The 26,091-nt window shown below is 38.6% G+C and overlaps 1 protein-coding gene and 1 long non-coding RNA gene across 6 annotated transcripts in view; one reads left to right on the top strand and one right to left on the bottom strand.

Moving 5' to 3' along the window:
• Positions 1-6,387, bottom strand: part of LOC110348434 (uncharacterized) — a 91,117-nt gene extending 84,730 nt beyond the window's left edge. Inside the window, exons 1-2 of the long non-coding RNA XR_015451915.1 lie at positions 6,055-6,387; positions 5,015-5,103 (exon numbers count right to left, since the gene is read on the bottom strand). This is a non-coding gene — a long non-coding RNA (uncharacterized LOC110348434). The remainder of the gene's footprint in view (positions 1-5,014; positions 5,104-6,054) is intronic.
• A 93-nt stretch (positions 6,388-6,480) lies between these two features.
• The window catches only part of Depdc1 (DEP domain containing 1), a 46,901-nt gene continuing 27,290 nt past the window's right edge, over positions 6,481-26,091 (top strand). The window contains exons 1-12 of one of the 5 annotated variants that reach the window (XM_087212902.1): positions 6,481-6,651; positions 8,879-9,144; positions 10,718-10,874; positions 11,700-11,815; positions 12,214-12,344; positions 13,151-13,198; positions 15,622-15,762; positions 17,291-18,145; positions 18,573-18,745; positions 20,522-20,698; positions 21,912-22,097; positions 22,863-24,210. In XM_087212902.1, the coding sequence (XP_087069028.1) occupies positions 6,604-6,651; positions 8,879-9,144; positions 10,718-10,874; positions 11,700-11,815; positions 12,214-12,344; positions 13,151-13,198; positions 15,622-15,762; positions 17,291-18,145; positions 18,573-18,745; positions 20,522-20,698; positions 21,912-22,097; positions 22,863-23,003 (2,439 nt within the window). In that variant the 5' untranslated portion in view covers positions 6,481-6,603 and the 3' untranslated portion in view covers positions 23,004-24,210. Of the gene's footprint in view, positions 6,652-7,261; positions 7,407-8,447; positions 8,599-8,878; positions 9,145-10,717; positions 10,875-11,699; positions 11,816-12,213; positions 12,345-13,150; positions 13,199-15,621; positions 15,763-17,290; positions 18,146-18,572; positions 18,746-20,521; positions 20,699-21,911; positions 22,098-22,862; positions 24,211-26,091 lie in introns of those variants that run through there. The other 4 variants (XM_004841466.4, XM_087212901.1, XM_087212900.1 and 1 more) reach the window with 4 other exon arrangements.

The raw sequence follows: 26,091 nt of genomic DNA, 5'->3' as shown, positions 1-26,091 counted from the left end.
TCACACTATCGAGTACTGCGTAGGGTACACAGTTCGTATGTGCTACACTTTCACAGGACTGAGAGCACACTAGGTTTGTGTGCACCGCCATCACCACAAACACACAATGGGTTGCATTATGACATCATAAAGCCTATGTCATTGTTGGGTAACAAGAATATGTCGGCTCCTTACAATCATATGTGATCACTGTTGTGTGTGACAAAGACATGCTTCTCAGGAGTGTCTTTGTCTTTTATGTCACACTCACGCATGCGCGCGCGCGCGCGCACACACACACAATATGCAGATGTACAAACAGATACTGATCAGATGCTTAAGCAGCCTTATTTCATAAAGATTAATTTGTACTCTACTGTGCAGTTTTTCCGTGTGAAAAGCTCTTAGACATTAGTTTTCACTTCTGAAGAAGATTTTAAATTCTCTATCTCCAAAGACATCTAAATCTGGTATGCTTTAGAAGCAATCAAGCCAAAATCAGTATCCTGATATGCTACTGCAGAGAACTCCAAGGGTACTTTGTCCATGCAAGATTTAATATACAATTTTGTAAAAGAATTCACATAAACCACACGGAGAAAGGTGGAAAATGACTCCTCATCACATTTTTGCTCTACTCTCTCACATATGAATGAGATTTCTTGGAAAAATCTTTTTCATAATTGCATTGCAGTTTTATCATAGAAAACCTTCACCAGCTCTATAACAAATCACCACTTCTTCTAGTCCACACCAAACCTCTGCTATGAAGACTTTCTTTCTCGTTTCCGCCTTGTTTGAATCCTTCTTCTGGAAACACACCCTTCTCTCCTTTGATCTCAGTGACTCTTCCTTCCCAACCCACTGATGAGCTCCAGCCTAGCCTCTATCTACATCTCTTCCTATAGTTTTAAACACAATCTATATATGGATTCTTTCCAGATTCCAGCCTATAACTCTGATCTCTCCAGAATTCAAGCATCTTATGTTCGACTACATACCTGACATCTGTTCTTGAACAACTAGACACCTCATAATAAACAAAGCAGAACCCTTGATTCCTATCTGTTCTTCCTCTAATTTTCTCCATTAAACTCTAGTACCATTCATCTAGTTGATTTCTTAATACCAATGAGACTCTTTATATTAGTTTTGTACTAATGTATAAATTCCCTTAAAATTTATTCTCTTAAAACAGTAAAAATTCAGTATCTTTAATGGTTCTGCAGGTCTGCAATCTAAACATGACTTAGCTGGTGGTTCTGGATCAAAACCTTTATAGGGCTACATTAAAGATGTTCCCCAGACCTGGTCACAGGAAATTTTGAGTAGGATGACCAATTCCTAGACCATGTGGCTCAATTAATTCTGCATACTGACAGGCTTCAGTTCTACACCAGACACCTTCCTTCAGTTCCACATCAGCAGAAGAAATAGCCTCAGAATATGGCAGCTGACTTCCCCCAAACTAAGAGATCCAAGACATTAAAAGGCAAACACGGGGATTTCTTTTTGGATCCAAAGTCAAGATGCCCATTCACTTCTGTTATATTCTATGGGCCATGCAGGTTTCCCCCCTCTATCCATGATGAGATGACACAAAGGCCTGAATGCCGGGAAGCATGCATTGTGGGGCTGATCTTGGAGGCCAAAACAATAATGAATGAAAAAAAAAATCACACAATCAAACTTTTAGAAATCTTTTCAATCCCAGATGTTCCTTTCTTTCCTATAACTTATTCCATAAATGTACAAACTTAACACAGAAAATTGTGCGATATGGCACCCTAATGCAGGTACCTATCATTCTCCTCCCCCCAATAATTTTTTTTTTTTGGTACTGGGGATCGAACTCAGGACCTTGCGCTTGCGAGGCAGGCAGCAGAACCACTGAGCTAAATTCCCGGCTCCCCAATAAATTTTGACAGTGCACGTGAGATGAGAGGCTTCACCAGAATCTTTAGAGAAATAAGTTATGAACTTTGTATTACCATAGGTGGGATTCTAGGAGTCTAAGGAGGTAAAATTTCTATAAATAAGCATAAATCCCCCAAAAGATTAGTTATCAAACATCTCAAACATTACTCAGGAGCAATTGCTTGTTACTTGTGAGCAATCCTGAAAACTCCTCCCAGTGTCCTGACAGAGTTTCTGTTATCGTTATAGTGCTCTGCAATATACGGGAATGATGTAGAACCTTACCAAGGAGGTAAGATATTTCTCCTTCCTGAGAAATATCATTTTCATTAGCATTCTTAAAAACTGCTGTTTTACTGGAGACCTTTAGATGGCAAATGACAAAAATCTCCAAAACTGGCTTTTAATAAAATGTCTTGACTCATGTAATCAAATTCTTGTAATGCAAGTAAGCCTCAGATAAAGTAAAACTAGTCCTCAATAGTTCTCACTGTAGAAGGAGTCGCTGGATGGTCAGTGGGTGTGCTTCAGTGACGTCAACAAGGGCCAGGGCTCTGTGGTGGTCTCTGCCACAGAGAGCCAACAGAACGAGCAGTGACTGCAGCCGGGCCTGCATGGCCCCTGGGACATCTTCCAAACAGCTGGGAGAAGCGTGGCTCCAACAAGATAGTCTCCCCAGGGCAGGTGCCACTGTGGCCCAGTTCTGTTCTGCCTTAAGATGACTCAATACAGCTTGCAGTTACTGTCCAGCCACAAGCATTTATGTTATGAAGAAGAAACTACAATGACTTCAAATCTACTATTTAAAAATATTTGGGGCCATTTTTAATGTGCCTTTGGATTCAGACATTATACGAGGGAGTTGTTTCCAAAATAAATAAAATGGTATTGCAAAAATTTCTGTTCTTCTCTGTGGGCATCCATGCATTTTGCATAACTAGGATTCTCCATTCAGCTGTAATTACAGCCACACCAGCTCCTGGTTCAAATCTGCTCACTTTAGCCAACAAAAGGACACAACTCTTCCCTCCTAACCCAATGTGAAACCTCTCTGAGGGCTCTGACTGACACGGCCTGGTTCACATGAGCACCTCGTTCACACAGGGGAGAGGGATGCCACGCCTCAGGTGGATTATGATATTCACTCCAGGGAATCCCTGAGAGCACCAAAGATAGAAGGGTCCATTGAGAATATACATTAGAGTGGGAAAAATATTTCCCCAACTACAGAAGTATGCTCTTCCCAAGGGAAAGGAAAGCTGACTGTCAGGCAAAACAATGCATGTCAACTAAACTTGTAGCCTCAAACACTGTAAGTGTAACAGCTGTTTTAATACTTGAAGATGTAGAATCTAGGGAATAAATGGTTTTAAAGTACAAGCAGTCTTTTGGAAAATACTTACACAAACTTACCTTATCCTCGCTGGGACTTAACTTAGTACTAATGCTCAACTTAAAATCTGTAAGAATACATAATTTTTTAAAAAATCAATGTACATACTGAATGAGTCAACAGTTCAAAGAAGAAGGTCATTTTTTGAGCATTCTACAGTAAAGTACTGTGAAACATAAGGGAAAAGTAACTATACTATAATTCATAATTCATACCCTCAAGTCTAAATCAGGAGTCAGCTATACAAAAATAAATAACGATCAGAGGATGGGAAAATTTTCTTAGAGACAAATGAGAGATTGTGTCCAAAAGGAAACTGAATCAGTGAATTAAAAGCTTAGCTACAAGAATTTTTCTGACAATCTGTGGGGGGATGAAAATTATAAAAGGAAGGACATCAGAAAAATAAAATAGATCTATGAGATCATAGACTCTGAAGCAGGAAGGAAAACAAAATGTAATAATTTAAAAGAAAAAAGAAATTTTCTCAAACTAGGCAAGTATTAGACAAGATTCATGAAATAAGATTCATAACTAGACATAGCAAGTAGACTGGCTAAACCTCAAAGATAAATTGCTATGGTTTAATCTGGACCATCCCCTAAAGACTTCTGTATTCAGAGGTAGAGTTTTTGAAATGGAAGTGGATCTAACTTGCTATTGGGAGTTGCAGTCTGGTACGAAGAGACAGGTCACTGAGGGCGTGGCCTGGAAGGGTACATCTCCCTTCCCAGCTCCTCCCCTCCTTCTCTTCTTCCTGGTCACCATGATGCGAGAGGCTTTCCTCCCCCAAACCCTTCCACCATTCCCTTCATGCCTTGGAACTGGTTGACTATGGACTGAATCCTATAAAAACTTTAGCCAAAATAAACCTCTCCTAAGTTGAGAGTGTTGGATATTGTGTCTGGGCAACAGAAAAATGTCTAAAACATAAGTAATCCTTACAAATACACAGGAAATTTTTATTAAATGTTTCCTAGGAAGGAAAGATAATTGGATTGTATGACTCACAGGCTTCCTTTTTAGTGATTAAAATAACTCATCCATTCATCAAATACGTATTAAATGCTTACTATGTGCTACTTAGAGGTTGGCATTAGAGCAGTGAACTGGATAAAGTCTCTGTGTGAGACTTACTTATATTCTCATAGGACTAAACAAAACTCCATGGGCAGAATAGAGAACCCTACTAGAACAGACAATTTCTGCCTAAGAATTTTTTTCATCATATTTAAAAGATGATACATTCATTTTCCTTTGTGAGACACTGCATCAAGCAGGATTAGGTTCAATTTTAGGAATAAATTAACAGAAGCTTGTGGTTTTGCCTAAACGAACACACAGCTAGGCAGTCCATGGGGATTACAGCACCTCAGCTCCATGTTAACTTCGGAGATCCTGACTGCTTCATTCCTAAGAATACCCCTTTACCCACTCTGTCTCTGTCTCTCTCAACATATTTTGGGGAGTCAGCATTTGGGGGGGGGGGGGGGGGCACCAGGGATCGAACTCGGGTCCTTCCGCTTTTGAGACAGGCCGCGGAACCACTGATCTAAATCCCTGGCCCGGGAGTCAGCATTTTAACAGGCATTAGAGGTGACATTCATACAGGTAGTTTGTAACCTACTAGAGAATCCAGATTTAAAGAAGAGAAGGAAAGTAAGTGACTCAAAATATTCACAATGAAATAAAATCACTTTGAAGACGAAACTATATAATCATTACCTGATAAGAATAGAGAGATAAATGGGCCGGGGATTTAGCTCAGTGGTTCCGCTGCCTGCCTCGCAAGCTCAAGGACCCGAGTTCGATCCCTGGTACCAAAAAAAAAGAATAGAAATAAGTAACTCCATGACAAAACCCAGACCACTCACATTTGAAAAACAAAATTACTTTGAGATATTTTCCCATGTACAGAAACTGTCAGTGGGACGCGATGACCCACGGTGAACCCACAGACACAGTGGGAAAGCCCAAAAGCAGCCTCACTTCTTTCCTCAAATGCAACACTTCATCATGCACGTCCTTTTTTAGGCCTTCTCCAACCATCCTCTCAGGAAAAGTTTGGATTTACAGTAAACATTAATCTTTCAAACGTTTTATAGTTCATAGTTATTTTATAGTTTTTAATTATTTTTGTTTCTGTTCGGCTGCATATGAGAAACACACGTGACCGACTACTGTGGTTCTCGTAACAAAGGCGATAATGTAATCGTTTTTAACTTAGGGAGCTGGGCAAAAATGCAAAATAAATTTTGGCTTCCATATGCTCATCTCCATTTTACTCTGAAGAAAGATAGGCTACAAGAGAAAATCCTAGAACACGGTGTCATAAAGCCAGATAAAAAATGTTTAACAGTATTTTGTAACATCGATCATTCTACCAGGTTTCCTTAACACGAATTCAAAATGAATTGCTTCCGTTTGAGAAGTGCTTTTCAAAAATTCCACTGGTCCTGCTTAGAAGATAGATATTAATACCATGTAAATAATCAGGTTTGACAAGGAGAATTCTGCAGACCTCACTATTCCCCTCAATACATTTTCCTTTCTCTCTTTTCACTAAGTGCTTTGCTCTCAACTGCTGTCTCATTTCCAAATGAATTCTTCTCGGGCTTCAGGTCACCAAAGCAGCCTCTCAGGCCCCTGTACTAAGGCATTCCTGGATCAAATAGTTCCAGACCAGGGAAAGATCATTTATTAAAGTATGAGCTTTGCCAAGGAAACCGACTGTCGGAAAGTCTCTCCGACGCTGGGAAACTTACCTGCCTTTGTCATTTGAATGTAGACACTGGTTGCAGACATACCTCCTAAAATCCCTTCTAAAATCCTGATTTAAACATCACCAGAAGTCTCACAAAGCTGAGGGGGTAGGTTTTCTTAAGAAAAGGAATTAGGCGAGTTTTACACCTCCCCAAGCCCCAAATGGTACTTTCTTATGAAAATCTATTCGGGCTCCAGCGCACTACCCAAGGAAGAGGGGGTCTGAGCCCGCACTTTTGCAGGGCAGGAAAGCCCTCAGGACAGCAAAGCCCTCAGGACAGCAAAGCCCTCAGGACAGGGCAACCGCTCCCCTGGCCGCGCGGCGTCACGTGACCAGCGGGGTCCACACCTGTGCGCAACCACACCGCGCAGTCTCCGCGGGCCTCGCCCCGGCGGTATCACATGACCCAGCGGCGCGGCCAATCCGCGCAGCGCTCCGAGGCATTCAAATCAGCCGCGGGCCGACAGTTGTGCGCAGACTCGCGGGAGCTGGACCCGCGTCCAGGGTGGTCCGGTCCGCCGCCATGGACGTCGCGGCGCACTGACAGCCCATGGAGAGTCGGGGGGCGCCTCCCGGGCCCTACCGGGCCACCAAGCTGGTAAGAGCGCGGAGCGACAGGGATGCCCCGCGGGCCGGCGGTGACCACCACGTGGGCGCCGAGGTCCGGTGGAGAGGAGGCTGGGGACCCTCGCTGTCCGCCTTGGGCCCAAGGGAGCGGCCCCGAAGGTGTGGCTCTGGGGACGACTGCTGTGCCTGGGGCATGGGGACCCCGACGCGTCACCGAGGTGCCCACTGCGGCTGCTTCCGTCCCTGGTTTTCCGGCCCCTCGGGCTGAGAGAAGAGTGGAGAACGGGCTCCAGAGGCGGTGGTCAGATCGGGCCGAGCCCGAGTAGGAATCGCGTTGATTTCTTTTATTGGGCAGTAGAATGGAAGGCAGGGAGGACCCAGGCGACCACGACGGTGGCCACTGATCCGTGGGTGCCCTTGCAGTGTTTACTGCGTCTTCAGCCCTCCAGGACACTGTGCTGCTGCTGGTCCTGTGACGTTAGATTTCCTGAACATCCGGTGAGACTCGGTTTCCCCGTTGATAATGTAGTATATGCCCACCCTGCGGGGTGTCCTGGGAGGATATGTGTAGGACAGGGTCTTGGCATCTCAGAGTAACAAGCAAGGCGTCCTCAGGAGTGCCCTTCCGATGTGAGCATGTGTAATTAGCCCTACTTTACCGATGTGTGGAAAGTGAGGCTCACAAGTTAAGTGACCCTCCCAAAGTCACATGAACAGTTAAGTGACCGAGCTAGAAGAAGGCAAATCTTTCTAGTATGGTGACCTTGACAGGAATTCCGCTGCTCAGTAAGTTTTTGATTATATTTATCAATGTAAGGAATAGAGTTTATGACTGGAAGGAACCTTAATGAGATAGTTCTATCGCATTATTAAAAGTCCATTACATTAAAGTACTAGGAGCATGCTGAAAAAAAATTTATTGTCCATTAGTACTTTACAAAATTTAAATTATTTTATCATTACCACAAGCCCATTAAATAGGTACTGTACTCTCCCCATGTATGGATAAGGAGATTGAGAAACAGAGAAGGCACAAAAGTTCATCAACAATAAGTGCTAAGGCTACAGCTAGGAAACTAACCATAGTTGTCCAACTCTAGAGCCTACTCTTAAAACTACTACAGTATACTACACTTCAGTAGAGCTCTTTTGGAGTCTCCCTACATGTAGGGAGTACCCACTCATGCCACCCCCTCTTTCATTTTTACTACTGTGTGGCCAGACCAATACATAGTGGACATTTCAAATAAATTTATTGAATAAACATGAACTGGGGAGTTGGAAAGAAAAGAATACTGCTTTCAGTCCTTAAGTTCTGTGCTGTGATGCGGGGGCCACATAGGTTAGGTAAGTGGTAACATAGCCAGTTGTCACATAAATGGGGTTACAGATTAAATTTCTTAAAGTCTAGTGTAGAATTTATCAGTTAAAAAGTGATGTTTATTCTGTACCACCACCACCACCCGTCAGAGCTCTGACAAATCTAGAAACTTGACTAACTCAAGGACAGTTTAAAATAAATCAGTATTTTTTTTTAAATGTAGGTATATTTCAGACTCATTAAATAGGGAATGGATTTATATTTTATTTATTTTACGTATGTGTTCTATGTTCACTGTAGGATTCATCATAGAAGAGATACTATGGAAAAGATGGTTGTTAAAGACATTTTGCTGGTGTAGCAACTGTCTGCCAGAAGCACAGTAAATAACAGTATAAATTCTAGAGTCTACATCTGGATTTGAGTGCCTAGTTCATCATTTAGCTATGTGACCTTGGTCAAACTAACATCTCTGTGCTTTGTTTTCCTTATACTAGAAATGAGATGATCATAATACCTACTCATAGAATTGTGGGAATTAAGGTGAAATAGTGAACATATGACACATTGCCTGGCACAAATGCTACCAGCATATTACTAATGTTACTAGAAGTAAAAAACAGAAATAAAGGTTTTCTCTGTTGAGGATTCAGACAGGTATGCTGCAGTTCCTCTTCCTTCTTCCTAGGTTTCCTACATAATTTGACCAGCCAGTTATTCCTTTTACTAAAAATCTGTTGCTTAAAAATATTACTGTAGCACAAGAATTAATAAAACAAAATCTGTGAGATATAAATTTTATGTAACAAATGCAATGATTTCAAGAATTTTTACAGTGTAATCAGATGTGAATTAAGAATTTCTTTTGCCTATTCTATTTCAAATCAATAATATTTCATTTTTGTTTACTTTTAACATTTTTTTATCTTTTTTTCAGTGGAATGAAGTGACCACATCTTTCCGAACAGGAATGCCCCTGAGAAAACACAGACAACACTTTAAAAAATATGGCAACTGCTTCACAGCTGGGGAAGCCGTGGATTGGCTTTATGACCTATTAAGAAATAATAGCAATTTTGGTCCGGAAGTTACAAGGCAACAGACTGTTCAACTATTGAGAAAATTTCTTAAAAATCATGTAATTGAAGATATCAAAGGCAGATGGGGGTCAGAAAATCTTGATGACAATAATCAGTTATTCAGGTACTGAATGGTTGTGTACCTATATAATGAAATTACTGTGAAGTTTTATTTCCACTTTTACTGCAACAACAACTTCTTTAATAGAAGTAATATTTTCTTTTGAAAGGTGTTACTGCTCTTAATTCAAGTAATCCATTTAGGAAAGTAAACTTCAAACTATTTAACTTAATATACAGAAAAGGAAATCGGGAGAAAACTGAAATATTATCACTTGCATATTATGAAAAGTTTATAACATATCAATGATATATTATTACTAACCTTTAGTTTCCCAGCTTGTATAAGACAAATCTATAGGTCCTTGCCTTCAAATAACATGTCACCTGATACAATCTAAAAATATATGTGATAAGAGAATATCAAACTTTAACAGACAACACAAGAAATAAAACAAGGTTAAGGAGAATATTAGGCAGCTATCTTACACCAGATGATTTTTATGTTTTCTAATCCCTAAAAGTAAAGCTCAATAAAAATTTATAAGCTCTTATTAGAGAAATTTATATAATTGTTATTGAAGAGAATAAATGAAGAAAAATACCCTGCTCACAAATAATTTTGCCTCACATATATGTCAACAGAATACTTGCCAACTTGATATAAAAATCTAGTGCATTTCTATTCAGAGTTCCAATATAGATTTTGTAGCATTTGATAGGGCAGTTTTGAAAAGCAAGGAAAATTGGCTTACCTGATATCTGGACTTAAATTAGCTCAAAATAATTAATTGCTGGGAAAACAAATCTGCACATGTGTGAGAATGTGGTGTTAGTTTTAAATGGTTTACATCCCTAAATATAAAAACTGAAATTCTTAAGGGAGAAAAAATACAAGAAAATACGTGTAAGACAGTGGAGTAAGAACTTCTAATGTCACTAAAAGCTTACATATAATAAAAGATACCATAGAGAAAAAAATTAGACCATATATTGCTAACATAAATATTGAAAGTATAAAAGCATGGCCAAGAAAGAAAAATGCTAACTAGAGCTTTGTGACTTACCTTAGGTAGTGGGAGAAAGAAAAGGAATGAGCAAAGAATCACATTTCCTTGAAAAAGGAAATTGGGCCAATGTCAACAGTTTCATAGCTTGGTGGTTACATACATGAATGTTCCTTTATATTGTTTCCTGTGGTTTTATGTCTTTGGATATTTTACACTACCTTGAAAGGAAAACAAAAAATTAAAATCAAAAGGAGCAAGAGACTAAGTTCTGGAAATTAGGATAAACACAGCCAAGCAAAAGGCAAAAAAAAAATATGGAAACTAGATAATTAATTATAGAAACTGTAGCATTCTAGAACCATTATGTGTATCAGTGCTACTTCTCCAAAGAAATGATCCGGTGGTAATCCAGAGTTTTCTCATGAATAAAATTCAAATATGCAGAATATACTAAAGAAAGCAAGAAATGATTAATATATTTTAAGGGTTAGTAGGAAAATTGATTTATGGAGAATATTCATTTCTTAGTAATATAAATAAAACAGATTATATGATTTTTAAAATAGATCAGCTATAAAAATTGCTTCTGATTTCAGGTTATTTAACTACATATTGTCTTTAAACCAGATTTCCTGCAATTTCTCCACCTAAAACACTGCCACGAAGGCATCCAGAATTGAGAAAAAACAGTATCGACAGTTGTTCCAAAGATAAAGAGAATGTTTTTAAGTTACGAAACTTGTCTCGTAGAACTCCCAAGAAGCATGGATTGCATTTCTCTCAGGTAAAATGTCCTTTGATTAATCACTAGTTTAAATATAATTACCATGTGATTAATAATAGGATCATTAAAAGTAAATGATTCTTTAATATTTGAGCCCATACTAAAAGACCTCAACCGACACAACATTCTAAACATATGTATGCAAATGCATTTGGAACCCATGGAAACAGTGATAAAAATGTTAGTAAAACATACTTGAAAATGGTGTTTATATAATTTAAGCGCATTCTGTTAGAATATTATTCTTCCTCCTGTATTAGCTTTTATCACCATGACAAAATACCTGAGAGAATCAACTTCAAATGAGGAACGCTTTATTTTAGCTCATGGTTCAGGCCTCAGCCTAGGGTCAGCTGGCTCCATTGCTCTGGGACCTGTGCAAGGCAGAACATCTTGACCTGAGCTTCTGGTGGAGGAAACTGCTCACCTCAGGGCGCCTGGAGATGAAAGAGAAGGAGGCAGTGACCCAGTGACCTAACTTCCTGACATGAGGCCCCACCTTTTAAAGGTTCCAGCACCTTCCAGTACCACTGCAGGCTAGCTACCAACCCTCGGACACTTAGGTCTTCGGGTGACAGTCAAGATCCAGACTGTAGCAGTGGGACTTCTGTGTAACTCCTCAACTAATCTTTCTGCCCCGTTCTTTTATAATAGTAACACAGGCCAGGGCTTTAGCTCAGTGCCACTGCGCCTGCCTCACAAGCGCAAGGGCCTGAGTTTGATCCCTGGTACTGAAAAAATATATATAATGGTAAAATAATTATAAAGTACAGTAGTTCCTTAATTTGAACATAATGAGTTAAACCAAAGTAATTCTTTTTTCAGGAAACTACAGAGAAAGTAAATCATGAAATCAGAGAAGATCAAGAAAACTCAGAAGATTATAGAGAAATAAGCCAGGAAGATGTTGAAGAAGTTTGGAGATATGTTATTCTGATCTAGTAAGATAAAACAACCAATAATCAGGTTCCTGAAGCATTTAGATTATTTGACATTTCATCAAGATATGCAAATGAATAAGTACAGATTAGTTCTCAAAGCTTAGAATTTAATACATGTTTCCTAATAAATATTCTTGCCATAGCTTTAGTACAGTAAAAATAGAGTGTTTTCAGTATGATTTGCTTTTTCTTTGAATTTAAAGTCATGGCTATAATTTGGAGTCTATATTGAAGCCTTTGAATGTTACTGAGATTAATACATTGGAAAATGATTACTAAATGTAAGCCTTGAAAGTTTGAAAAAAAGTATTCTGATGGCCTTCTTTGCTAGTCACACTCATGTTCGCACCCTATTCCTCTTATTCTGTGGAGAAAATGTTTGTATTCTTTCTTTTCAGCCTGCAAACCATTTTATGTGTGCCATCCCTAGAAGAACTCATAAATCCAAACCAAGTAATTCCTCAATATGTGATGTACAACATGGCAAACACAAGTAGGCGTGGAGTAGTTATACTACAAGACAAATCAGGTTGGTATTAATTGAAGAAATTGGAGTCTATTTAAGCTTAGAAGCAAAAGCTGTGGCTATAGTGGAGTGCAAAAAGACCCAACGTAGAAAGTAGATTATTTTCATTGAGGGAGTATCAGAAGGTCTGTTGTTTTGTTATCATAGATGGAAGTAGTGACAGTGGAATAATTTTAAGTGAATATTCATGCTGCTATAAGAAATAATTTAGCAACTAGGATGGATTCATGTATATTTTTAATTGACAAGATTAAACATTTCAAAAGTATACATATATAATAAAGATTATTCATTCATATTTGTGCTGAGGGCCTACTATGTGCTAGCCATTATGCTAAAGATTTAATGATGAGCACTGAAGTGGTAGCAGCTGAGATTTTTGAGTAAGCCTCCCTGGATACTGCCTTAGTAATTCAGATCTAGTTGACTTCATCATAGATGTCAGCCAAGTCCAAAATACTCAAGTAGCGTAGAAATAGACACACCCAAAATGAGAATGAACAGAAGATCATGGTGTAAAGAAGACTCTTAGGGGTTCATATCTGGACATCTCCCCCAAAATAATCCTGGATTTGGTGATAGCTGATTGTTTTGTGGATTGTGGATTGAGTGAAACTCAAGATCTCTAACTTTTTCAAGTTTTTTGTATTTTAAAATATGAACCTGACCCTGTCTTGTTAAATATGCAATAATTTTTAATACTGATAATATATGTACACATATGTATGTATAAACACATAATTGTATATAACTGAAGTTTTAATATATCATAAAAATTATGTGATTTACTAAATTTATTTTTTATGTAGATGACCTTCCTCACTGGGTATTATCTGCCATGAAGTGCCTAGCAAATTGTAAGTAAAGCAAACATGTATATGTACGTATGTATGTATAAATATGTATATGTGTACATATACAGAGAGAGATGTTTTATATTGATAATATTTAACAAGAACCAAGGAAATTTTTGAATAATTTATAAATAAAAGTCCTGATAAAATTAAAGTATATTATTTCTCTTGATGTTTAAGTAAAAGTCTAGTTGAAGTCTAGTAGAATCAATTACATATGGAGCCCTGAATTTTTTTTTATACAGAAGATGATTTTATAATTCAAGCCTATCATTTATGGCTTTGTTCACATAAATCATAAACCATAGGCTAGAGGATTTGGGGAGATTTTTTAGGTAAAATCTACATTATAATACTTGCCTCTGTGAGGCCCAGAGGGTTCAAATGGCAGCTGGGAAGTAAACCACCTTGGAAGCTGGGGAAGTTCAGTGGGAAATCCAGCTTCCTGAAGCACACTTCCACCTCTCGCTGCTGTACCTCTCACTCCAGCCTCCTTGTGCTTTAAAACCCACTTCTGTTCAGTAGCGTTTGTTAGCAGGACCTTTATGCTTATGAAGAGAAAAACTGATCAATCTATCACTAATCTCCGAATCATTGTTTAGCACTTCATTGATCAAGTTTTTTCATAGTGATCAGTGAAAATTAGCTTTTCACTGGTTCAAGGGCAAAATTCTAATTTCTTTCAAAATGAATTTTAAAAGTTTGCAAATGTATGTTTCTAAATCATCAAAAGTTATATTTTAATAATTTTAGTTGGAGATACAGTTTTCTAGTTCTTTTTAAATTAGTATTTTCAAAAATACTAATGCGTTTATTTTAATGTTCAGGATATTTATTCCTTTATTGTCCACCGGGTGTCAATATGACAAACTAACAGAATAAGTTAATAATGAAGTTACCAAAAGTTGGTATGACTTTAAAGATCCTGATCATGAGCTTAAGACTTTTACATTTCTCCTCCTACCTTCCCTAACTATCTTTCTCATTCCTTGTCTCATGGTTAACAATTCAAATAAGCATAGTGATCGAGATTTCTCTGACATCTATCTTTAGAATGTGTGTGTTCCTTTCTCTTCCCAAACATTAACAAATATATAACTTGCCATATTTCAACCAGAGGCACTATTAAGACGTTTGCTTTCTTATTTAATTCTCCATAGTAATCCTGTGAGAAACAAATCAGTAATCAGTGTATTATGCTTGTTTTTTTTTTCCTCAGAAGAGATAAACCAAGATTTTCCTAGTCTTCTGTTAATGCAAAGGAGGTATAGCTCAAGCCTAAGTTCTCTAGCTATAAGTTCTGTTTCCACCAAACATGTATATTCTGACTTAGAAAAGTTTCTAATGATCATCACATTCTTTATTCTATGTACTAAGAATATTTCTTATATCCTCCTTAGAAAAATATTTACATAAAATTCATATTAGCCTTTAAGCTTGTGTGTGTGTGTGAGAAAGAGAGAGAGGGACAGAAAGAAAGAGAGAGAAATTATTTTTCCTTAATCCTTTTTCAGTGTATGTGCTTTTCCATCCGTATAAAAGCTTGGAGACAGAAAGATTATTTGGCTCTAGGAAGAGAGATTTTAACTTGACAGAGAGTTTAATGACTCTAAAACGTGAATGCATTTCACAGTCACTAGGGAGACTCTCCAAAAAGATTCTGATTGTGTTGATTCTAGTTGGTCAGGGAATTTTTAAACTATGCCCAGAAGTTTCTTCCTATGAAGACTTTAGGTTCACCTTTATGGAGTCTAGTCTGTGTTGAGAAGTTTGTATATTTAATAGGTGCATTGGACAGTTCTGATACAGGTAATATGTGGACCATACTTTAAATGTTGTGGAACTTGAAAACTTTGTACTGGTCTAAGTACTAATTTTAGCTTTGTTATCAATGGCAAGTTACTCTGAGCTTCAGTTTCTTATCTATACAATTTGATCAGGTCTCATATCTGAGGAAAACACTAATGAATAGTCACAATATTTCCATAATCACATTAAGCTTAAGAAACAACAGTGTAATGATAATTATTTAAATGCATTAGGGGTATGCCTCATGTCAGACAAAATTTACTCATAAAAATGTAAATTTACAAAAGATAATTTGAGGGATTATTTTCATTGTCTGTATTTGCATTGCTTTACAAAATGAATTTTAATGAAATCTCATTAAAGTAGACTTCCCTAGTACTTTTAAAATATATTAAAAATTTTGCTTTATGCATGGTATTTCAGGTATTAAAATAATAAAGTAAAACAATGTGTTAGCATTTGCCTGGTTAGTATGATTTCTAGTGAGATGATAATGAGACATTTGTTGTTAAACAACTCCCTCATGAGATATGTTTTATACTTTTTGTAAGTTCTTTTTAAAATTGTATTTAAGTTAAAATATATTTTGCCTATTTCTTTTGCCTTCTACTTCTTAGGGCCAAGAAGTAATGATATGAGTAATCCAACTTATGTTGGATTTGAGCGAGATGTATTCAGAACAATTGCAGATTACTTTCTTGATCTCCCTGAACCTCTACTTACATATGAGTATTATGAATTATTTGTGAACATTTTGGGTATGTATGCATTTTACTTATTATTCAAATTAAGTTTTCAATTTTCCTAAAATTGAAATTATTTAAAAGTCTAGGTAAATATGAAAATGGCTGGCTATAAGTTATGTTAAAATTCAGTGATATAGGGGCCGGGGATGTAGCTCAGTGGCACTATGCCTGCCTCGCAAGCACAAGGTCCTGAGTTCGATGCTTGGTACCCCCCCAAAAAATTCAATGATCTGATTGCTGTTTTGTGTCATTTTCCAGTGGCTCAGTTGTATCTTTCTAACACCATCTGTGCTGACAGCAGCTGAGTGTTCTACACTTCAGTGTAGTTGTGATGCTAACTACCCAGAGTTGGCCCAAACCCCACAGGTCAAGGCTTTAGGCCACCAGATTGCCCTTACTCCAGATGCTGACTACAAGCGAGATCCCAGAGCTAACCTGACTTCTGCCCAGCCAACCACCAGCCCAGGAGTTCCCTTACACCTCTCTTCACTGCAGCAGCTGGGGGGCGGGCGGGGGCGGAAAAGAGCTTTACCTGCAGTGATCAGTTACCAAGAGCAGCCCCAGGGAGAGATGCACGCAACAGGCTTGGAGGTGAGGAACAGCCCTTCCGTGTCCTCTCAGCACGCATGTGTTCATCAGCATGGCAGCTCCCTCACCTTGCTGCTCTGGGGTTTCAGCTAAAGTTTTAGTCCGAGGCCTCATGACTGAACGCAGTCTCCAGTCCTCTTCCTTTCCCAGAGGCTCATAGGCAGGGCAAAGAGTTCCAATCTAAGCATGGCCGGCCACTAATGACTTTAGTGTCTGTTCGGGTGTGCTCAAGTAACAAGACTTTCTGCAGAGAGCCCAAGATTTTAGCAACCCCATGCCAAGAACTCCCCCAAAGTACACACCAACTATAGGTACATTGGCTCTCCCAGTCTGTGATTTTCATATGTGTGAATCCAACCAACAGAGTCAAAAGCATTTTTTTTTTAAATTGCAGCTGTGCTGAACATGAGTATGTGCAGACTCTTCCTAGTTATTATTCTCTTAATGATACAGTGTAACGACTAAAGAACCTAGAGATGATTTAAAATATGAAGGGGTATGCTTAAGAGATATGCAAATATACCATTTTATATTCAGGGTTTGTATTTTCGGATTTTGATATCCACAGGTGGCCTAGAACCAGTGTCCCATGGTACCTAGGGTTGACTGGATGTGGTCTATTATTTCACATTGTCTCATACTTAAGAAGTTTCCAATACTTGTAGAATGAGAGCAGATATCTTTCAATGTATTCTCGCTCAATCCATCTAGTTAGGCTGAGTCTTTTTAAGTTATTTATATCACAAATGGGAAAACCACTCGTCAGTCTTGCACGTTTGTAACCGAATGTTGCGCATGTGTGCTGTTTAAGTGGCTTCCAAATTAAGCGGCTATTTATACTATACTAACAATATGTACTATGGTGATGCTTTATTTTGTTAACTTTATTATTGTTTTATTTTTGCCCACTGTCACACAGTTGCATCTTAATTTTTGTTTCATTTCCTGGTAGTTGTGTGTGGCTACATCACAGTTTCAGATAGACCCAGTGGGATACATAAAATCCAAGATGATCCACAGTCTTCAAAAATCCTTCACTTAACCAATTTGAATTCCTTCAAATCAACTGAGTGTCTTCTTCTCAGTCTGCTTCATAGAGACAAAAACAAAGAAGAATCAGATTCTACTGAGAGACAACAGATAAGTGATCAAGGATTTCAAGAAGGATGTGCTAAGAAAATGCAGCTAGTTGATTTAAGACGCAGAAGAGTCAGTGCTGATGATGTAATGGGAGGAAGTTGTCACAACTTGATAGGCTTAAGTAGCTTGCATGTTCTTTCCAATAACATCAAACCAAGGTGCTTCTCTTTGGAAGGAATTGTAGATATGCCAGGCTATTCAAGTAAAAATGTGTCCAGTACCTTCCATCGATCTGTTCTGAATACAGAACAACAAAGTAGTGAACACTTCTTAGAGTCAAAGACCAGACAGGAATCTCTATTGAATCTTCACTCAGATGGAAGTATTCACAAGCCACTCTGTGGTGGTGGCTTTAAGAGAACTTCTACCGTGACTGTTGAAGACCAAGAAGAGTCATCTCATGGGGACTGCAAGCCCAAACAGCTCTGTAGATCTCAGAGTTTGCTACTAAGAAGTAGTACAAGACGGAATAGTTATGTCAATACACCAGTGGCTGAAATTATCATGAAACCAAACTTTGGACAAGGTAGCACAAGTGTGCAAAGAGCTATGGAAAGTGAACTTGGAGAGGATAGTATCACAATCAATAAAAGACTGTGCAAAAGTACTATAGAGCTTTCAAAAAACTCTTTCCCTCCAGCGTCTGCTATGTTGACTGGCACACAAAGTAAGGTTGTTGCTTTCACTGCATGCGATATTAACTTTTAGTGTTTACTAACTCTGCATTTTGCTTACCTGGCTTTTCTTCTCTGAAATTGTCTTACTTATTTCTTCCAAAAGAAATGATTGTAAAAGACTTGTCATGACATAGTAAGATTTATTCTACCTCCTTAAAGCACTTGAACTTTCCTCAATTTCACTTATTCTAAGTCATTTTATTTATAATAAGTGAAGGATTTTAATACTTAGAAATACGTTGTGAAAAAAATATTGAAAAATCTGACTATGGTTTTGAGGAATGGAAATTTCTAGAAATAGTTAAAGGAAATGAAATATAAAGGTATTGATTCACACTCATATAATTGTATGTGCTGGTCATATGAAAACAACCATATTATTGATGATTTTCTTCTGGGGACGACTTTGCCTTCTAGGTTTGCTGCAGCCTCATTTGGAGAGAGTTGCCATCAATGCACTGCAGTTATGTTGTTTGTTACTTCCCCCACGGAACCGTAGAAAGCTTCAACTTTTAATGCGCATGATTTCTCGAATGAGTCAAAATGTTGATATGCCCAAACTTCATGATGCAATGGGTACAAGGGCACTGGTAAGTTTATTTCCTCTGGAAAGAATAAGCACTGACTCATACACCAAATAAAAAATGAAAAATGAAAACCATAATCCAAACTATTTGAAAGCACTACTCAAGAGATGTCTCGATCTTGAAGTTCTTTATTCTTGGGTCAGGAAGACTTAAGTCTGATCTTACCTAGCAGCAAACGTTGGTGCCCATTCTTAGACGTTCACATCCTGGTGTTGATCTTGATCGAGGACTTGCCTCCTCCTCCATCCCAGCGCTTCATAGTGACTGACCCAGTTAGCTTGCCTTGTGCCAGTTCTGTCTGGCGGGAAGTTAAGAGGAGATGTAAGTGCTGTTTAAAGCTAAGGCTGCTATAATAGTTCGGTGGAAGTAGAAAACTAATGGGAAATCCTCCTGCAGTAAGTCAGGTGTTTCTGGGGGTGTAGCAGGAAAGTGGTGTTTGAGGAGCTAAGGTGGTAGCAGGTCTTTGTGGAGGAGGAATGAGGATATGGTGTTACCAAGCAGTCTCTGCTCCTTGAAGAAGAGACAGCCATCTGTATGTAGACACTGACAGGAAATGAACCCTTGAAATAGTTCCCACACCTTTCTCTCTTTCTCTCCCCCTCCCTCTCCCCCAGCTCCACTTCTTTACACTGTCATTTCCGTTTACAAAACGTTCCCATAGTGAGGAATCTGGATCTGTGCTGTATTTTTCCATTCATTGTTATGGACAGTTGGCTAGTTCTTCAACAACCACAGCCCTAACCTAAGAAGGAAAACTGTACTTGAGGAATTACGACACTATTGAAAAGTCGACATTTGTAAGGGAAGACATCTTGAGAGCCATGAGTAGGAATGTGACAACTTTGGATTTGTACGTTTTGGTTTTGAAATCCAAGTGAAATGTATACCCACAGAATAGTGGAAATGGCACCCTGGGGAATGGAAGGTCAGGCAGAAGGCAGGTTTCTGAGTCATCCACAGAGAGATGATAGTTAAAAATGTGAGAGCAAATGAGTCCTACAAGGCTAAGAATATACAGAAAGAGCAAAAAGCTGAGCCTGAGCCTGGGAACTAGAAAGGAAAACTTGCCTGATATAATAGGAATAAAGCTAAAAATACTCACAATTCACTATATATGCTCATCATCTACTATGTGAAGATCCTAAAAATAAATTATTACATTCTGGCTGTTTTACAGTGATGTACAGAGGGGTACGTACATAGCTGCTTATGTGGATATAAGGGAGAGTAATGAGTTTTGAAACTTAAAATTTAACCTAAATTTTAAAGATCCTTATGCTACAATTGAAAAATGTGGGTATTAAGTTACTGTCTAAAGACTGATAGAGTAAGCATTTAAAACTTACACGGTTTCAAACGATGAATAATGCCAACTTTACAACCTCTGTTGAATGCGTTCTCTATATGTTATGTTTTTCTGATTGTTTTCTAGTGGAATTTATTTATTGCAATAAGTTCTTGTTCTGTAACAATCTTTAAGCTTGAGCAGTGTGACTCCACAGGGTATTGATAGAACTTGTGGTGTTTACTGAGAAGGCTGACAAAATCAAAAGGCTAAGCCCTATAGAATCCTTTTGAATTCTGCTAAAAAAATACTTAAAAGTACTTTAAAACAGACTTACACATAACAGAATTCTTAATCCTTCTAACTAATAAATTGTCGTCTGCTTATCACTTTATCTCCATATTCCACATAATGCTGTCTGCACGTTACTGACATGTTGATTTATATGAGACCTTGGGTGTTTAAACAAAGGTGTTTAAACTTACTGTTCCTAGATGATCCACACTTTTTCTCGGTGTGTGCTGTGCTGTGCCGAAGAAGTGGACCTGGATGAGCTTCTTGCTGCAAGACTGGTCTCCTTCCTCATGGATCATCATCAGGAAATCCTTCAAGTGCCCTCGTACCTACAGACTGCCGTGGAGAAGCAACTTGACTACTTAAAAAGGGGCCATGTAGGTATTTTGAGCCTTACAAATCTCTACCTTACTCATTTGCAGTGGCCAACTCATCTCAAACTAGCTCTGCCAAAAAGCGTATTAGCTCATGTAAAGAGTCTCCAAAGAGCCAGAAATATAGGCAGAATGTGAGGCTCATGTAGCTCTAGGACCCTGTTCCCATCCTTCCATCTGTGATTTCCATTTCAGTCCTATCTTTACCAAATGGCTGCTTCACATGATGAGGAATGTGGCTGTAAAGTTCATGCATCACCACCTTAGGTTTGGAATCCAAAGGAGATGGAGCTGTCTCTCCACCCAGATTTCAAAGGTGTAGACACAGACTCTTGCCTGGCCCAGCCTAGGTTCAGTGTGTGTCCTTCCAGTGGCTGGGGAGAGTAGGACACAGTGGGCACATGTTCTGATTGGCTGTCAGGAATGAGAGCAAAATGTGTTCTTCAAAAAGGGTGAGAGTGGAGACAGAACAGAAAGGAACTGTGACAAGGAGAAAAGGAATATTGATCAGCCAGAAGCAGCAGACAGCTGCTCTCTTCAGTCTTTGGCCAGCACATGTGTGTTTTTCTCCATTCGCACCATTCCAGTGTTGTCCTGGTTCGAGGTAATTCTGACTATCCCCTGCAGCTGCAGATCCATGGGCTCTGCCCATGCCCGGAGGCCTCAAAACCATAGATAAATGCTTTCTTACTGAGTCAGAATATTGATGTTTTAAGATGAATTAAAACACCACTTAAAGTTTTTACTGTCTTATAGTTAAAAGAATAAAATGCATGCTTAAGAGTGAGGATAACAGCTGCCTTTACTGACTGCTTCTGTGTGCTCAGCACCACACATGTTTTCTGGTATCCTTCTGTTTTGAGGATGAGGAAACAGACCAAGAAAAGTTAAATAACTTGCTAAAAGCTACAAAAATACCGAGTTGTGAGCTTGGCTGAAGATCCTACTGACTTAGGACTACCTTACTGCATACTACATAGTTTTCTAAATGCACTGAAGGTTTTATTGCCGGCAAAATAATAGGTACTAGATCTCATTAAAAGAACACTTTACTGGGTGGGGGATTTAGCTCAGTGGTTCCAGCACCTGCCACGCAAGCACAAGGTCCCCAGTTCAATCCCCAGTACCAAAAAAAAAAAAAAACAAAAGAATGCTTTACTGAATAAAAGCATGACTAGAATTAACAGCTTTTCACTGTCTCCTTTGTTCACTGCAGATTAAAAGTCCTGGAGATGGACTCATTGTTCCTTTGCCAGCTTACTCTTACTGTAAACAGATCAGTGCACAGGAGTTTGATGAACAAAAGGTTTCTACCTCTCAAGCTGCTGTTGCAGAACTTCTAGAGAATATCATTAAAAACAAGGGCTTGACTCTAAAGGAGAAAAGAAGAAAACTAAAGCAGGTAAGGGACTAAGCAGCTTCTCAGTCATACAGTTATCTTCTGATATGCCTTAATGGCTGCCACTTAATAACATTTACAGTATAATTTCTTATTTTAATATTTTGGATTTTAAATTGTGAATATATGGGCTATATATAGTACTATGCTGAAATGTGCACATTAGTGAAATGTGCACATTAAACTACTTATAAAATATATAAGTACCCACCAGAGTTACTCTTTCTCCTGAACTTTAAGGTAAGGATAATAATGGGTACTGCCCTTTGTTTCTGGTGTTTTGTGTGATTATATCTTGGATTAGCCTCGGAGAGCAGTTCTGCAATCTGGGTTATAGCCTAGTACATATCTCTGAGGGACCTGTCACTGCCATTTAGAAATTTTAACTCTAAGGCAAAACCCAGTAGCTGCATGATGGTGACCACAGCGATTCTGTTCGAGACCCTCAGAGATGTGAGCTGTACCAGGTCCCTGTGGCCTCCACGGGCTCCACCGAGGGGAGAGAGGATCTGGCACTTAGGGAAGTGATTAGCAGGAGAAGAGAATCCTAGAAGACCAGAGGAGATGTCGAGTGCTGTCAGGGATCTGAGAAATCCGACGGGACACCTTTCCCATGTGGGAAAAGATGGGGAGGGAGGATAAAATGAAGGGACTCGTCTTATTTGTCCATCTCTGAGAAAGTCACTTGTGAAGTGTTGAGCGCTGTCTGCAGCTAGGGAAATAATTTTAAATATCCTCTAATCCCTCACCTTGTGTTTTCTTTTTAAGTTTCAGAAGGAATATCCCTTGATCTATCAGAAGAGATTCCCAACCACAGAGAGTGAAGCAGCACTCTTTGGTGACAAACCTACCATCAAACAGCCAATGCTGATTTTAAGAAAACCAAAGTTTCGTAGTCTAAGGTATTAACTTAATTAAAATTTAATACTTGTGGGACTTTGATACATGAAGCCATATCTGAGAATTTAGCTCTAGAAAGAAAGTCTATTATGAAAAAGTTTTCCCTAAATTAACATATTAGGTAAAAAGGTACCAGAATAGTTGTTTTATCATGTGGGACTGCTAAGAAGTGCCTACATCTCAATTGAGAGGACATAACAGTAGGTGATATCAAATACTTTAACCAGAAACAATCTTTTGTTTTTAAATACAACTATCTGCAAAAATTAGCATAATTGTACTAAAATTTTATTCACTTGAATTTTGAAAACTAAGCTGTGATCATCAAGAATAATCTGTAATTCTATTTTTAAAGAAAACAATCTCATGTGCTTATGGCTATTAGCTAAAGAACTAGTTATTTAGGGTTACTTTGCTTCTAAGTGTAAGAATGTGAAGAATATTTGGAAACGTATTTTCAGCTACTAAATGTTGCACGCTTTTGTATATTCTTTTTCACCTTTTGATCTATTTATGAATGTGTGTGTGTGTTTAACATTTATAAAAGATTTTTGTTTTGCCTTAAATGTTATCCCAACTGCTTTATTTGTTTTTTCCCTGTAAATATCTTTTGAAATCTTATGTTCATAATCTGCTAGAGTGATGGAGATATAAAAGAAGTATATAAGGCTTCTGAATGTGTTCATTCAGAAATTTAGCAACTGCTATGTGTCTGGCAATGACGAATACAATAATATCCCCTGAGATACTTATTTTTTAATCAAGAGAGATGCACCTATCCAGTGATTAAAGTAGTTATTCACTGAAATCCGGACATGGAGAGAGTCCTCAGCAGAAGACTGACTGTTGTGACTATGGAACAGTCCTAGAAGGCCGGGGCCCAGCTTATCCCCATCAATTCTGTATTTTAGGGGTGTTGTACAAGCACTGATGCTTTTTTATCTTAACTCTGGAGGTGATTCAGATATTTGGCTAGCTTTGAGAATCAGTGCATTTTACAACATTTACGGAAATATCACACTGATGTTTACACACGGAAGTACACACAGATGTTTACTTTTCATTGAAAGAAAAGCCAGGTATAAATGCCTCTCAACACACAGTTCCCTGGATTCCTGCGTGATTGACTTGGTGCACACATGAAATCAGTCTGTCTTCTCTTTTTGTATGTAAAGTATAAAGAAATATACATGTAATAAACTATATTTAATGACTATCCTGGTTTCTCAATGTAATTTTATTTACTGTTGACATATAGGATGACAGTGTTCCATTTAATATCATTTTTATTAAAAATTTGGACAGAAAACAGTAAATGAAAAATATGCCTTTAATCCAGACCCTTGTGTATCAAATTATTGGGCCAGATTAAAATTTGAATTCTAAGTATGTTTGCATGATTTAAAGATATATGATAATGTGAATTATGTAGCAAATTCAGTTGAAAATTACTGTGGATTTTTTAACAATTTAATGTTGATTTTTTATTAAGTAAAGTGGAGGTGGGTAGAATGTTGAACATTTGAGGAGAAAAAGCTGGCAGTGCTATCACACACCTGTAATCCGAGCACTTGGGAGGCTGGGGCAGGAGAATCAACATTTGAAGGCTAACCTGGGCTACATGGCAACACCCTAACTCAAAGTGGAAGGAAGGCAGGGAGGAGTTGTACATTATCTCCAGTGCCTTTCACTAATTTCTATCATAGAGTGAGCTATTCCACCCACCTTCCCCAGGTACTCAGTAATGGAAAGCACATGTTATTTCCAGCTGACTACCTTTCTGTCTTTGAGAAACAAGCTAAGTTTTCCCATTCATAAAATGTGAATAAGAAAATCTACATAACCCAGTTATTACTGTCAGAAAAGGCAGTATATGTATTTGGATTGGTCAGCTTTCCAGTAGTATAACAAATAGCTGTCACAATCAGCTCACCAAGAGGAAGGGTCTGTTTGGGCTCACTGTTTCAGACTTTTCAGGCCCATAACTGATGGGCTGGGTTGTTTCTGGGAGATGGGGGAAACAGCTCATCACGGCAAGAGCCTGTGAAGGGCCAGAGCCATTCACTTCATTGCCAGAGAGTGAAGGAGAAGACAAGACAATGTCCCACTGTCCCCTTCAAAGACACACTTTCAGAGACCCCAAGACCTCCCACTAGGCCCCAGTTGCACCCCCTCCAGGGAGCTCACCTTTAACACAGGCCATTCAGAGCGCTCTGAAGACCCAGACTATAGCAGTATTGAAATCTGAACCTCAGAAGTCCACATTCACTTCTTAAGTTCTTACATCTTGCCTTGTATTGAGCTCAAGATCTCTACTGATTAAAACTTCTATGCTTCTTTCTCATCTTTTCTACCACATCATTGCTATTTTTTACCTCATTTGATGGGATGAAAGTCAGGCATTTTATATCCTGGTAATCTGTATCATCTACAGATAATACCACCCTTTGATTTTGAAGATAAAGAATGTGTATATTATTATTGAAACATTTACAGGAAAGATAAAGGATAGCTCATTTTAATAGTAAATGAAATTGGAATAAAATCAGGCAACAGAAAAACCTAACAACTCTACATAAACTAAAGAAAAGCACCTTTGAGAGGAGACTTCCAGACCGGCGCTACACGGCTTCCAGGTAGGCATGCATGGCTCCCAGCGTAGAGGAGATTTCTGGGTTGGTGTGCCACGGCTCCCAGACCAGAGGAGACTTCCAGATCGGCGCACCACAGCTCCCAGGCATGAGGAGGCTCCCAGCGTATAGGAGGTGAACCATGCGGGCGCCAGGAACACACACACCACACCATCACCATTTTGACTCCCCCATATCAAAATGAGAAGACAGGTAAACAAGCCCCAGAAGCAGACTTCCAGATCACCTACAGTAACCCCAAAGGGAAACGACGTGGAACACTTTGATACTCAACCACCTGGACTCCCTGAACTAGCAACAAAAGAGGATCTGGAAAAAGTGAAATCAGAAATAATTTCTCACGTAACAGAAAAGATTGTGCCCATATTGCAAGACATGATTAATAAATCTAGAGAGGATACAGATAAAAAAATAGAGGAGCTGAGGAACATGGTGGAATGCGATCA

The sequence above is a fragment of the Heterocephalus glaber genome, unplaced genomic scaffold (genome assembly GCF_053883595.1).
Source record: "Heterocephalus glaber isolate CG9 unplaced genomic scaffold, H.glaber_assembly_v1.0 deba00001442, whole genome shotgun sequence".
In the NCBI taxonomy this organism is placed as follows: domain Eukaryota; kingdom Metazoa; phylum Chordata; class Mammalia; order Rodentia; family Bathyergidae; genus Heterocephalus; species Heterocephalus glaber.
The sequence above is the reverse complement of the archived record's forward strand: the minus strand, read 5'-3'. Positions and strand labels throughout refer to the sequence as shown.